At 38.9% G+C, this 15,405-nt stretch overlaps 1 protein-coding gene across 2 annotated transcripts; it reads left to right on the forward strand.

Moving 5' to 3' along the window:
• The first annotated feature begins 3,959 nt into the window (after nucleotides 1-3,959).
• On the forward strand, nucleotides 3,960-11,468 carry CAV2 (caveolin 2). Of its 2 annotated transcripts, XM_036931544.2 has the most exons (3): nucleotides 4,042-4,339; nucleotides 4,700-4,887; nucleotides 9,215-11,468. In XM_036931544.2, exons 1-3 carry the CDS (start codon nucleotides 4,190-4,192, stop codon nucleotides 9,363-9,365), a joined length of 489 nt encoding a protein of 162 aa, XP_036787439.2. In that variant the 5' UTR covers nucleotides 4,042-4,189; the 3' UTR covers nucleotides 9,366-11,468. The 2 variants fall into 2 exon arrangements, with proteins under 2 accessions (XP_036787440.1, XP_036787439.2); XM_036931545.2 differs by lacking the exon at nucleotides 4,700-4,887 and having other exon boundaries at nucleotides 3,960-4,339.
• The last annotated feature ends 3,937 nt before the right edge of the window (nucleotides 11,469-15,405 follow it).

Genomic DNA, 15,405 nt, shown 5'->3' on the forward strand with positions numbered 1-15,405 from the left:
CTAATTTTATCCAGAATGTGTACAAAAAGACAACTGATAGGTAAGGGGAAAAACAGAACAAGATTTCATGAAATGCCATGTAAGTATCTGGTACCACTCCACAAAAGTTGATTACTGAATAACTTTAACAGAGACATTTTTTAAATCTGATCCTTTAAACTTTTTTGTGGGAGGCTCTCCGGGGCACTGGGGAGGGGATAACTGAAGGGTGGAGATGGAGTGGGGAGAAGATGAAAAGATACACTGATGAAGGAGGAGTAGGAGATGGGGAGTCATACCAGAAACTTTTTTGTGGGAGGCTCTCCGGGGCACTGGGGAGGGGATAACTGAAGGGTGGAGATGGAGTGGGGAGAAGATGAAAAGATACACTGATGAAGGAGGAGTAGGAGATGGGGAGTCATACCAGGAAGGTTTTATGCAGAGCCTACCATCCACAGAGTGAATGGCTCTTCCAGGACACCAGGTCTTCCCACATTTCTCAGGTTTGTCCCTGCTGACAGTAAGCAAGCCTGGGAAGGGATGCTTAAAGGACTTCGTAAGCAACTACCCGGTTCTTCTACTAAATCCATGGACTTCTCAGTTAAGGTCACCTAAAACTTGTAAAAGCTATTGAATTGCTGAAGAGTATCAAAATTGATTAAATTTTGCAGCCCTAAGATGGAACCAGAAGTCCTAAATCTCCATTTTTCCACTTGTATTTATTCAAACAGTCCTCCCTTTGTGAGGAAATTGTAGGGGGCTGCATGGTAGACAAGCCCTGGCAGTTGCTTCTTGTTGGTCTCCATTTGATAGCTGTATCCCTCAAATATTACCTGCATTGTATTGAAATTTTGCAATTAATTAATGATAATGGGTTCTTCTGAAAATATTGAAGGCCAAACAAATATCTTCAAGTTTAATTTTAAAAATTCCTGGAGTTTCTGACAAATTGGTATTACAATTCTGAGATTTATCTTAAGCATGGGTTTGTAATGGACAACTAGAGATTACATTTCTCTGTTCACATGAACGTTTCAACAATGTCTTATCCAATGGGTCTTAGCCCAGGAAAGGAGGGAAAAGGTGATTTGGGCCCACAGGGGGATTTGGCAATGGCTGGAAACATTTTTGGTTATCAACACTGGGGAGTGCTATTGTGGATGGATAGAGGCCAGGGATGTAAACAGCCTCTCACAGCAAAGAATGATCTGGCCCAAAATGTCAATAGTTTTTAGGTTGAGAAATCCTGGTCTAATCCAAATGCTCTAAATATTATTAAACAATAATGGTGAAATCAAGAAGTCATTATTTTTAATAACCAATTTGCACAAAGGCAGTTTAAAAAAAAGACCCTGCCTAAAGTTGTATATAAATTCTTACAGGGAAAAAATTAACACATTTGTGATGTGAAAAAAAAACTGAAAGGAAAAGATTATATATTTTTATTCATAAAAGCATTCACATACAGTTTTCAATAAACCAGGAAAAAAAAACTTTTTAGACTGCTGATAAAAGTGAGAAACAAAATAGTTACAAATTATCCTACTCACAAATCCTAATCTATTATCAAGTTTGCTATTTTTGAAATATATTAATATAGCATTTGAAAATCAGCCCTTTTGTCAGAAACTATGATAATAGTCAGAAGATGAATGTACCAGTATAGATTTATTACAAAACTTTTGAGTTCCCTTGGCTATAGGGCAATTTAAAAAAAATTTTTTAAGCTATTATTGGAGAGCAAACCTGTGGTCTGGGAGATACTTGACTGTGCTCAGCCATTTAATTCCAACCCACCTCCTCTCTTCTCCCTTTCCTGATAAGAATAGGATATCATTTGCTGCGGTAATCACTCTGGTTTAAATTCCTTAAGAACTAACAGTAGCTAAGATTTCTAAGCATTTACTAAAAGAATAAGCAAAATCATTTTTATTGTTCCTCTCAAAAATCTTATGTAGTAAAATAGTGAAATGGACAGGATTCAAAATTCTCATCAAAATAAGAACCACACACATAGACTCAACCAATGGAGTTGGGAGCTGGTGTTCAGTAACAATTTGTCACTGAATGAACAAATGAATCCTCCTTTCTAAAGCTCTATGCTAGATACAACAAACCTAGATAGGTTTCTTTTAACTTAGGTTTTAGAGGCACTTTTTTAAACTACCTATCACTTTATATATGAACCTATAACCTAAGTTGTCCCATGTTAATTTCTCCTTCTTTTTGGCCTGCTAGCACCCTGCCTGAAAAATGAGTCAACTGCTTGTGATAACTATTGCAAATCTCTTACTAATCCTTAAGAATGATAAAGAGGAAAGCTCTAATACCAGATTTTTAGCCACTGCTTAAACCTACTCTAGCAACGTAGGAATGGCTATTCTTCAAAGGAAGCATCTTGAAATCTGGGACTACAATTTTAAAGAAAATTCATTTTTTACAAAATGTTATTTTGCTGTAAACTCACTTATTTTCCATTTCCTGGTAAAATTTCCTTAAGGATCAATGTCTCCTATTCACACTGATACACAGCTGTTGGGCAACAACTCTAGCAGAGTCCCAACGCTCAAAGTCAGTCTGCTTGGTGAATGCAGGAGATAGAGAAGTGCAGAAAAAAACAGTAAGCAGAATGTCTAAGTCATCACTTCAGAATTAACTGAACATAAATAAAATTGGGGAAGAAAAGTAAGAAAGGGGGCAGTGGGCATGCAGGACCACCCCTGGGAGGGGAAAGGCACTATGCACTTGCGGTTGAACCTCCTAACACTCTACCATACTACAGCACTGCCATCCATGTGCAACAGTAGCAGGTGAACTTAGTATTTAATTATTTGAAATAATGCTGAGTTTTGGCTCCAAAATATTTTTCCAATTCAGATCCTGATTCTTTAAAAACTTTTTATTTTTTTCTAAAGTAGTCCTTTTCTTTCAGAAGAAGCAATTGTTCAAATCCAGTTCACATAAGGGAATTTGATATGGGCAGTGAGTTCCAAATGCACTGTATTCAGCAGTACTTGCTGTGTTTCTACTATGTCTTAGGCTCTGAGCAAGCTGCAGGCTCCCCCTCAAGTCTAGGACCCATTATTTTGCTTCTAGCAAATTTTCACTGTCTTTACTCCCCAAACACACTTAAGTCAACCAGATCTTAAACCCTTTAAGAACATGCAAACTCCTCCATTCTGAAAGCTTTTGAGTGAGTAGTCAGCAGGCTGGTTTATCTATTGCAGTGTGACTTTATGCTAAGGTTTGTTACATGGTCCCTGCAAGGTAGTTGCAGATGTGAACACACCTTAGAGGTACCTGAAATTCTGAAATAACGTTTGATTGAAGGGAAAATTAAGAGTTTTAATTTAGAAGGAAAAAGAAAACAGACTTCTTCTCTGGGTCTGAAGGCGGAGGGAGCTAAGTAACCCAGTTGCATATACTCAGCACGCCTCCAGCAGGCTCACACATTCTGTAGCGCTGGGATAGCTGAAGAGCTGTGCTTGCTAGGTTCCCCAGCACTCCTGATCTCACACTGCCACAGCAACACGTTGATTGGAAGCTCAATGTGTGTGATAGGGACCATGTAAGAGTGTTACGTGAATTAACTCATTTAATTCTCACACGACAACTCTGAAGCTGGTACCATCGCTCCCATTTTACAAGAGGGCAGCTGAGGTTCGAGCACACACGGTACCTGGTAGAGCCAGGTGATGACAGAACTTCTGATTCTGTGGCGCCTTCCTAACCACCTAGCTGCCTCCCTCCACTAAGTCCATCGATCCTGGACAACCTGCCAGTTCTTAAGCATCGCAGTTCAAGACGTCCAGTGACGTGACTCCAGAGGTCCTCCTGCCCCTCTGCCGGGTGAATGCGGGGCCTCGTTCCCGCGGCACGCTTGGTCCACCCGGGAGGGGCCGGGATGTGCCTGGCTCGGGACGACTTCCTGCGCGCCCGGCCCGGGAGCAGGATGGTACCCGCCTGGGAGGAGAGGCGGGAGCCCCTCCGCCGGCTGCGTCCGGCCCCCGCCCTCCAGGCCTGGCCGCGGGGCGGGGCTCGGTCGGGTCGCGGCGGCGCGCAGGAGCCGGCAGCTCGGAGAGACGGCCGCCCCGGCAGCGTGGGGCGAGGCGAGGCAGGGCGGGGCCGGCGCGACGGGAAGGGGAGGCCGCGCGGGCCCCGCGCCGCGCCGCGCCAGCCGGGCTGCAGCCGCCGCTCACCGAGCGCCGCCATGGGACTGGAGACCGAGAAGGCAGACGTCCAGCTCTTCATGGACGACGACTCCTACAGCCGCCACAGCGGCGTCGACTACGGCGACCCCGAGAAGTTCGCGGACTCGGGCTCGGATCGGGATCCCCACCGGCTCAACTCGCATCTCAAGGTGAAGCTTGGGGCGGGCCCAAGCCCAAGCCATGGCCAGGGGGTGCCAGTCGCCTTCTCCCATCCAGGACCCGAACCCTCCCTTCGCCACTGGGTCACCCCGCGGGGTCCGAGATCCGGAATCCACCCGCCGCGGAGCCACCGGCGTAGCCAGGGATTCCTAGCCAAACCCTGACCCCAAAGGAAGGTGGGGCACCCCAGCCGTCTTCCCTTCTCTCTTCCCCCGCCCCGAGCGCGCCGGGTTACCGGGGCAGCTGGCTCGGGGACAGCTCGGATCCCAGGCTCATAATTAGACAGGGATGTAGGACCTGGTTAAGCAGTACTATGGACAGCTCGGGATCCCACGCCTTGTCCCCCGCAGGTGGGCTTCGAGGATGTGATCGCAGAGCCCGTGTCCTCGCACTCCTTTGACAAAGTGTGGATTTGCAGCCATGCCCTCTTTGAAATCAGCAAATACGTGATCTACAAGTTCCTGACAGTGTTCCTGGCCATCCCTCTGGCCTTCGCTGCGGGGATTCTCTTTGCCACCCTCAGCTGTCTGCATATCTGGTGAGAGGGGGCACACCGGGGCGGACCGGCTTTCTGAAACGTAGGAATGTTCTTTGCCACCTGTCTTCTGCCCTCCCTTTTTCCTAGGCCAGCTTATAGAAGGAGGTATGCACATACTTGCTGAAGCATTAGCTAGTATGGGAGGCCCTGAAGAGCAGTGTGCTTTCTTAAGAATCATAGGTTGAGAGAGGAGTTTACATAAAAGAAGTAATGTTCCTCTGTCCTGAGGTGTGATTTTCCTTCATGCTAAGTAAGGCCCAGCTGACTTGTGGAGGTGGAGACCTGGAGGCCACACTTCCTGCCACAGGCTGTTCTCTCATAGGGCCTTGTTAGGACTTGTGCCTGTGGTTCTGGGCCAGGCTTATAATTAGACAGGGATGTAGTTAAGCAGTACTATGGAGGTGCTGCTCCAATCCTGCCACCTACAGAAGGCAAGGTTGGGATCAGAGATGTGAGCTGTGTGTAGTTAAAGTGAGGGGCCCCAGCACAAATGAATGAAAAAATTCAAGCTGCAGGATGATGGAATGAGAATGCCTCCAAAGTACTGTTTCCACCTATGAGGCACCATTGGGAATGGCATCAAGTTAAAGGGAAAGTAAATATGGAAGGAAACCTACTGGACACTGATAGGATGTTTTGAGTAACCGTACTCAAACTCAAAATGTATTATCAAACCTCAGAGGGCATGTTTAAGCATTAAAAAAATTTTTAAGGAAAATGGCATGTTTTACCAAGAAGTTTTGTTGCTGTTTTAAAAGATACCCACTTTATTCTGAGATCATTCAGATCATCCCCAGTATCACAAGTTGTCAAGCTTGTGCTTTAGGGCAGTCCTGGTGAAACGTATAACCCTAGATGCCTCTGTGTTGTAATCACTTTGTATGGTATTGCCACACCCTAAAACATGCTGTGTCCATCGTTAGAAGTAAGGAAATTATTCTCCACTCCCCTCTACCTTGTGAATCAATTTATTTCATCAGTTAGCTAGCCTATTAGTTCAACCAAGAAAATTTATTGAGTGCTTAGTTGATGCTGGGCACTGGGCCCAGGATGAATAAGATGTAGGATCTGTCTTCAGGTTACAGCACATCAGGGCAGTTGGCTAGGTATAGAAATAGATGCCGAGGGAAACTCAGTTAAATCTCTCAAGGAGGGAAGAGCCACAGGGAAGACTTTGTAGAGAGAGAAGTGTCTAAATAGGCTCTTAAAGAATAAAAATTCACTAAATAACTAAAGAACAAACCAAGAACACCAATGTAATTTGATCACTAAAAATTGTGAACAACTAAACTATGTTGGAAGTGCCTAAAGACTGCCAAAAAAATGAAAATCTTTGCCTTTATATATATAGGAATAGACCCACAAAGGCCAGTTAGCTCATATTCTGACATTACCACATGAATTTTTTTAAAAGAGACCTAAGCACATAAGATTTTTTATTCCTAATCAACTAAAACTAATTATCTAACCTCTGTGTCAGTTTCACTTTCAAAAAAATGAAAAACCTGAGTGACCACATAGCATATTATGAAATGTTGGCTATGAAGCTATTTAGAAATACAGAGTGCCATATTTATAGTCAACAAAGCTAGGCTTTCCTCAAGTGCTTGTGGAAGAATTGAAAACAAAAAGGTTTTCATTTACTAAATAGTGGAAATTATATAAGTAAAACCAATGATGTTCTTTCCACCTGGCTCTCCTGAGAACAGAAGGGATTTTTTGTGTAATGCTGCCAATGGTGGATCACCAAGCCACTGCTTTCTCAGCCACATAAAAGGTATGATTTAACTTCAGCATGTTTCCAAATTACATTCATGTGGGACATTAATATTTAACCATTATACATTTGTCAAATGGCAGCTGTGATTACAAGTAGAGGAGTAACTTCAAACAAAATGCTTAACTTAGTTTATACCTTGATGAAATAGATTTATTATTAATGGATTACATTCCTACTACATGATAAGACTGGATCAAGGAGAACCTTTATAGAGGAGCAAACCTATTTGAGTAATAAGCCTCTTCCTTCTGTTCTTTCTTTGTTCTTTTTGTTAGAGGGGTTGTTTATTGTTTTATCAAGTAGTTGGTGACCAAAACTCTGAAAATATGCAGTGATAGATATTCGAACCACATCATATCATCACAAGAGATCTGAATTTAGATTCCTTAAACAAACAAATAAGAACACAACCACCCAGAATTCAGTCTGGTGATGTTGGATCCTATGCTAGAAGTACAGGTCATTAGAGATCAGTGAATATGCTTGATTCCATACCACTGATAGCCTCTGCTGGCAACCATAAGGGGATCATACCAAAGAAAGGTGCCTGAGCTCCCTTATCACTAATTTTTGCTGGGATGCAATTCAAATAGATGGTCTTACTGATGGAAATGCAGTAGTAGAAACCTCATTTCTAGAAGATGCTTTTAATATAGTAAATTGCTATGATAGTACAATCTGTATGACACTATAGTTAATACAAAGTTAAAATCTCTGCCCTAAGGGCTCAGTTTTCCAGTAGAGGAATATATAAGTCCATGAGTTATAATATTTATTTAAGAAGTGTTTGGTTGGTCACATTGAGCCTCAATTAAGTTTTGGGTCACTTCAAACTACCTAGGGTTTCAGAAGGGAAACTATTCAGGATGTTGAGAATCCAATTTGTTTGATATCAGAGGATCACTAGGATCCAAAGTGCAAGAACAACTTAAAATTAAAATGACTTCACCATATTCTAGGAACTTAAGTCCTCAAATAATGTGGGCACCTATGCTTTGCCAAACTGGAAAGATCCACTTGTGTCCTGTGCTAATTCCCTTTAAGGACATAGAGATCTAAGAAGTTATGGAGATAGAACATTTCTTATCCTAAGTAAGAGTAGAAGGTGTATTATATTCTGATTGAATTAGATTTGGTTAGGAAGCTTTCTGATCTAAACTTTAGTCGTGTAGTACATCAATTTGAGATGATTTTGTTATAAGTGTTTTCATTATATATTCTGACTTCAAAATAGTTCTTTTTATTATTCACTGTGATGGCTCATGTAAACATTTCAAGGACACATAGCGTTATACTGATAGCCAATTTGCAAAATTTCCTGGTGTTACTTTAATTTGTAGTGATATGCCCGAGTCCACACATCAAGTGAGAAACATAATAGGATAAGAAGTCTAAAGTTGCCATAATTTGGGTTTCTATTCAACTGTTTAGCTGTGAAACACCCAGTAATTAATTTTCTTAAAAAATTTAGGTCTTCAGCACTTGAAACAAAACACAAGATAAGTATAATCTGTGTAGCCAATATGAATAATTCAGTATCCTAAAAATGTCTCAGTCAATCAGTTAACTGATTTTCCTTTCACTTTGGGCTAAGTGAACAACAAAGCTTTATTTAAGTGACATTTTAATAAAGAAAACCAAGTAAATCAATTTTACTTCATTGGGGTCCACCCAGGTAATAATAAAATTTCCATTAAGGCTATCAGCAATGCCTGAGAATTCACAAATACTATTGTGCTCAAAGAGCACTACTACAACAGAGAACATTACTCAAAGGATTGCACAGAAAATTAATCCTCCATATGAGAAGATGCAGTTACCTTAAGGAAAGGCATATGGAAAAAATAATTTCAAGATAGTCTCATGTTTCTTGTCTAAGGGTTCTGATATAATTGCCAGGCTTTTTAAACTATACCACATAGCCCTTTTCACTGTATATAATTACTGTGAAAAATTAATAATATAAAGTATAACAGAATGCTAAGTTCACTTCAGCTCAAACATTCACTAAAGGTCAAGGATATCCTCACTTAAAAGAGCTTCCATTGTAGTAGGAAACACACAAATATAAGCATCTCTTCATGACACCTTTTGGCAAATTTGAGAATAAGAAGTTTGTTTCAATAATTCAAGAAGCATGAACACTGTGTATCCAACCCTGTCTGACCCAAGGGGGAGGGAAATGGATTGAGGCAACAAGAAAGACTCAGGAAGCAGAACCTCAGGTAAATATGAAAAATTAGGCAGGTTAATGTTTAACAGCAGAGATCAGGTAGATAAATTTGCTGTTTATTTTTCATTTTACTATTTCAGATAGCATGCCACCAATAGAATATTAGTGTTTATTATCTACATGCCTACTTATTTTTTTAAGCTACATATCTTCTTTATATCTTACCACTATGTGGGTCTCGATTTATTTTTTCAAAGTTCAACCAAATTTAGGTGAATTAGACCATTATTATATCTTTTCATGCACATGCAAAAGTCAGTGGCCTTATTTAGTAACACCAATAATCCTTACACAACTCTCTTCCTCAATTCCAGGATTTTAATGCCTTTTGTAAAGACCTGCCTAATGGTCCTGCCTTCAGTGCAGACAATATGGAAGAGCATGACAGATGTTGTCATTGCCCCGTTGTGTATGAGCATTGGACGCAGCTTCTCTTCTATCAGCTTGCAACTGAACCACGACTGAACACTTGGACCCCAAGTCTGGAGATTTGGATACTTTAATATTTCTTTGTTGTTATAAGGTAAAAGTACTACTGTTCTGTTCGTTTCCCAACTGTTCTAATTAAGAAAACTATTAAACTATTTAGAAATGCTTATTGGCAAATCTTTTTAAATAATGCTTTTCTGATTAATAGTCAGGGATTTCATGTCTGACTTTATAACCAGAATTACACAGTAGGTTGGCAACACTTAATTTTAAAGGCAGACAGTTTTGCTTTAGTACAAAACTATATATTTTATAACAATGAATTTATAATAATCAATGGACATTTCTTCCAAATGCTACAATAGTTTTGTGCACAAATGTTCATAAAAGTATGTGATTTCTTCTTGTTTTACTCTGGAAATAATACTTTTAAAACTACCTTTGCAGATAAAGTCATGGGACTACTTAGAGATAAGGTATACAGAGATCCTAAAAATTACAGTAATAAGCATACAGTGGTAATAGGGGCTATCACATATAATAATACAAATAAATGTGAAAATAGATTCATGAAAACCTGTTCCTTTAAATAAGGTATTGTTAACCTATGGGCCTATTTAATAAGATATTTCATTTTCCTGTATATTTTGTACTTAATGTAAATGTTGCTCTAATCAGATTGCATTCAATCATTTTTATTATATTTGTTATTTTGTTGAACTAATATGTAGAATGAGTAGAGGTATCTCCTATGAAGAACTTCATTGGTGAGACTGCACTGTCTTGATCTTGTAAACATATATATCTTCTTTGGGATTAGAATGTAAAAGAGTATTATACAGGCTTTTCTTTCTAACTTTTCTAAACAATATCCTGAAATGTTTTATGACTGATGCTTATCTGGCTGTGACCTTAGAATATCCAAATCTAATTGGTTTTTCCTCTGGGAGATGTTTTTTCTCGTGTAGTTAGAAATTAAACCTGTATTCTGCATTCCTATTAATATTTCATTTTACCTTTGCATAATTGGTGCTATTTAATAACATTTTATAACAAAAGCTGTTTCTGACATTTATGTGTCATTTCAACTACAATGATTCATAGAGAGAGAGACTTACAGGAGAGTTGTAAATTTGCTGAGTCCATGCAACTGAGCTATATATATAAATTGAAAACTAACAAATACAAACTTTCAAGATGTTGTCTAATATGGGTTTTGTTACAAAGTAAGGTATTCTTATCATTTTTGAGTGTCAGAGTCCTATTTCAGTGTTATGTCACTGTTGTTTTAAAAATCTCATTATTCCAAAATGATAGACATATACAAAAGTTGTCTATAATGTAAGTGGTTACAATTTACACATCTTAAAAGTATATAAATACTCAAATTTCAGAAATACTATCAGAACCTGAATTCACATTCCTTTAAATAATCTTCTTAGATAACAAATCTTCATTGAATGAAGATTAATTTTACTTTTCCAAATTACTACAACTGATATATACAAAGGATGATTAAACTGGAATACTACTGGGGAATTGAAGCAAATTAATGAATGATGATTATGTCATGAAGCTCATATCCTACAGAAGAGAATTTTTTTAAGTGCCTTATGCCATTGTAGCATCCTTTAAAGACTCTCAGGATCGTTACCTTACAACAGTACCACTCATTTGACTGTGTAGGTTGTATCATGTTAGTTTAAAAGGTCAATCAGTCTCCTGACTTTATAGTAATACCTTACATTTTAAGTGTTTTTAAAAAATACTTGAATATGTTGATTGGCCCAAAGAATTTGATTAACGAAGTATCTAAATAAACCACGAGCTTCTATCTTTTCAAATAACTGTTAGCAACTTTTAAGCCAAAATATATATACATAGTGATATAATGAAATTTATTAACTTCTAACAAGTGATGCATATAATTTCCTTATTTCTGGACAGCACTGATTACTTTTAAAATGAACTTTTATTGAGATTTGCCATTAACTTTTATTTCAAAGATTTAAGTTTAATACCAAGTGGACCCAGGTTTCATGTACAAGCATGCTGCTTCTTTTACTTGGGGAATAGGAGACAGGCAGGTGATGAGGAGACTATCCCAATATCCATAATAAACTTTCTAAAAATCTGTAACATGTGTTCATTGCTTTTATTACATTACATATCAAACTGATCAATGAAGAATCTTTTTTTAAAACTACTTTCCCTTCCTAAAGACTCATAATAGACAAAAATACATGAGTTATTGCTTATTCAGAAATGTATTTGTGAAGAATTGTGAGATCGGTTATTGACTGTTTCACTTTCCCAGTATGTCAAGAGGTTCTCTACAAATTTTCCTATCATTTGGTGAATAGTATGGAATAGCTTGTTCACAAACCCACCATACTTCATCTTCATGAAATGAAGTCTCTTGCTAGTCCTAAATAAACTGATATTTCTGTTTTCAATTTTTTAATAAGAAAGTAAAACAATATAAATCACATGTACTTGGATACTGTACCATGAGGCCAGACTAGAGTCCAAAATTATTTTTGGAAAGTGAGTATGTGAAGAGTAGTTGCTGATATTGGCATATATTTTCTTGTCAGTTAATCTAGAAAAATGTCAACCTCTAATACTAAAGCAGGTGTTTCGCTTTTTAAGATGTTCTTTATAGTTTCAAAGAACTGAAAGTTCCTTTTTCCAATAGTCATCCACAGCCCATTAATTTATTTATATGCCTCTCTTGGGAAGCTGTCGAGTGTGGTAAAAAGAGCCCTGCCCTCCAGGTCAGGCATCTGGATTCCAGTCTCAACACCAGCATTACTGAGGGGTGTCAACTCCTGCAAGTGGTTTAATGTCAGCATCTCCATTTTTCCTATCTTTAATGAGACTGAACTAAAGAATCTCTCAGGAGCTTCTCATCTCATTGTTTTCTGTGACTTCAGAATGAAGATGTGGCTATCTATACACAAACCATTCTAACTGTTCAGACCAGGAATTTTTTTAAATCATGAATTTACTATCAGAGAGCTAAATGTGCTATAAATAAAATAGTTAATGTGTTCCTTTTTCACCCTTCAGTTGATTGTGAGACTGTATATGTGGCTTTGATTCTTCATGACAGGGATTCTTAGACTTTTAACAATTCAGAGTCTTTATTATTGTGCTATTTTCTCCAAAATTAACATGTTACTCTATATTTTAAATTAATTAAAATTTATCTTATTTGGAGATTTTTCTAGCAAATCACTACTAAACGACCATAATCAAGGCCAACTTCATCTTTTGCCTCATTAGTTGCCACAGCCTCCTAACTGGCCTTAGTATCAGCCTTCAGTATGATCTTCTCCAGTCCATCTTCCCCTTTGAAAAACAGAAGTGATCCCCTCAAGATTCCCATGTCACTCCCCTGAGTAAAACTATTAATTATATGTGATTTCCCTCACAATAAAATCCAAACTCTTGAGTCATGTATACAAGGCCTTCACTGTCAACCAGATGTCACCTTAGTAGCTCTCTTCTGCAGCCCTCACTGAAGCATCCCTGCTGCTCTGCTGTCCCAGGCTCTCTCCTGTTCCCATGCCAGCATTACTCTTCTCCTCTTGGCCTGTCGAGCCTCTCCTGTTTCTAAAACTCTTTTCCACATAAGTGCCTCTTCTGTGTCTTCCTATTAAATCCTGTGCAAACCCCTATTATCACTAATAGGGTAAAACTAATAACCCTGTTAACTAACCCTTCTAGACTGCTAGCTAGGTCCCTGAGAACCAAAAAAAAAAACACATGAGTTCATTTTTGTTTCCTGGGATTCTGAAATGGTGTCCAGCACTTAGTGAGCTCAGGCAATATTTTCCAAATGAATGACTATGTGAATAAATAATTGTAGAAAACTAGAGATGACTGCAGAGCTGGGGTAGGAATCTCATTTCAATTTCATAATTTTCATCATTTGCAAGAAGAATTTGAAAGGTACCTATTCTGTAAGATTTTCCTTCTCGCCATTTTCTCACTCAAGAATTAAGTTGGGAAAACTAAAGGGTATGTGCTGCATATTAGGTTATTTCATCCTTTGGAGTAATGCTTGTTTTTATTCTCAATTCTCTTATCTGAAACTTATTTTTACATCTTCAGGGATAGGAAAGGCTAGCACTTAGATATTTGTTTGCAAACACCTTCTGACATTTTAGAATGTTGGTTTTTCTTTTACTATCCTATTTCCCATTTTGAAATGTATGATACTAAGAGATTGTTTTTATAGAATTTTACATTTTAGAAAACAGTCCTATACATGGTCACCTTTGAATCCCAGTGGAGAAATCATATAAAAAATGGCTCAGTTTCTTTAGCTTGCAACTTTGCCTCTTTAGAATGTTACTTAATATAACAAGAACTTAAAGAATTTTTACTAGGTTACCCATTACTTTAAGAAACAACAAAAAAAGTAGGTAGTGCTGCAGTGAAAAATTAAAACTACTAATACAGTTTATCTTAAATCAGGATTTGGTATATTTCCTTCCTTCAAAGTACATATATGTGGAGGGAGGACAATGGAAGGGACTGAAGGAGGAGGGGGCAGATGATAGGATACACTAGCTATTTCAGTTATACTTTTTAGGAATAAAAATAATTTGGGCTTCCATAATTTAATCCCAATTTCCTCTCCCTGCCCACCCCAAATAGCAAAATGAGCAAAAGAAGGCACCCTTTGTTGTATTTTTAAATCATTTTTGTACCCACTTCTCTGCTTCTTTTTTCAAACCAAATCTGAACTGCCACCATTGGAACCTTATACCTTGATGCTTGTTTAACTAAGATACCCTTGGGTGGGACACCATTTCAATCTATTAGTAGTCATCCATTCCTTCGGTGTGAATGGATGATCTGAGGAGGAGATAACTGAAAATTACAGAAGGGACTCAAGCATGAAGGCCTTGATCTGAGCAACACATGAAAGCACCATACACTGAATAAAAAACATGCCACCAAAGAGAAAATCAGGACAGAAAAGGGAAAACAGGAGGCTCCAACGACACAATCTTCACCCATCACAATTTTGCTTTTAGACACACTTGCCCCAAATCCCTAGTGAAGGGGGCAATGGAAATTGAACAGGGGTAGAGGGAGTTCAAGTTAGATAAAGACTTTTCCTTTTTCCATAAAGGAGAATTGTTTATATCTCATTGAATGAAAAGGGCCCTGGGAGGGAGTATGAGGGCTCTGCTAGACCCAGGTGCCCTCGAGACAACGCAGAAGAGCAAAAGCTAACATGAAAACTGAACTACAATTTGCGTCCATCTGTCTCTCTTATACCTCACCTCTCTGTGCTGTTGACTGTTGCAATATATCTGTGGCAAAGAAAGGAGACCATGCAGCAGTCAGGGAAATCAGAGGACACCACTTCAACAATTATCCAAAAATAGGACAGACACCTCTCTGCCTGTACTTGAACGTGTTAGGTCACTCAGCTAGGCTACATGGCTGGAGAAGTCATTTTGCCATTATAGGAAAAGGTAGGGGTGGGGAATGATGAGACAGAGGAAGAGACATGACTCAGAGTGGGAAACAGCACGTAACCAAGGGCAAATATTTCTCCCAGACCTAAACGGATCAGGAAGAGTTCAGAGCAAAAGGTCATCTTTGGAGCATTCTTTTCTTTCCCTGCCTCTGGGTAGCTTGTCATCGAGCACCTGCCAGTAACAAAAGGGGAGGGAAGGGCAAGTAAGCAGGACCTGCTTCTCTCACAGAATGGCACACCAATTCCAGCCAAATGCTGGTTTAGCTAACAGGGACAGGGAAACAAGTAGTCATTTGGAAAGTTGTAGGATAAAGACAGTATTTCCCTGTGAGGCAAGTGGCAGGATTAACATGTTTTTTGTTGCTGTTGTTGTTGTTGTTGTTGTTTTTACTGAGGGGGAAACTGGTTGAAATCCTTCATGTATTAATTTTATCAGTAAGAGAATTCTGATCTCTAGTACAAACAGTAACATGTATAATTGTTCAGCATTTATTACCTGCTGGGAATTCATTTACTCTGCACAGTAACCCCATGATGTGGTTCTATTATCATCCCCATTCTTCAGATGAGGAA

This window comes from Manis pentadactyla, chromosome 7 (genome assembly GCF_030020395.1).
Source record: "Manis pentadactyla isolate mManPen7 chromosome 7, mManPen7.hap1, whole genome shotgun sequence".
Lineage (NCBI taxonomy): Eukaryota > Metazoa > Chordata > Mammalia > Pholidota > Manidae > Manis > Manis pentadactyla.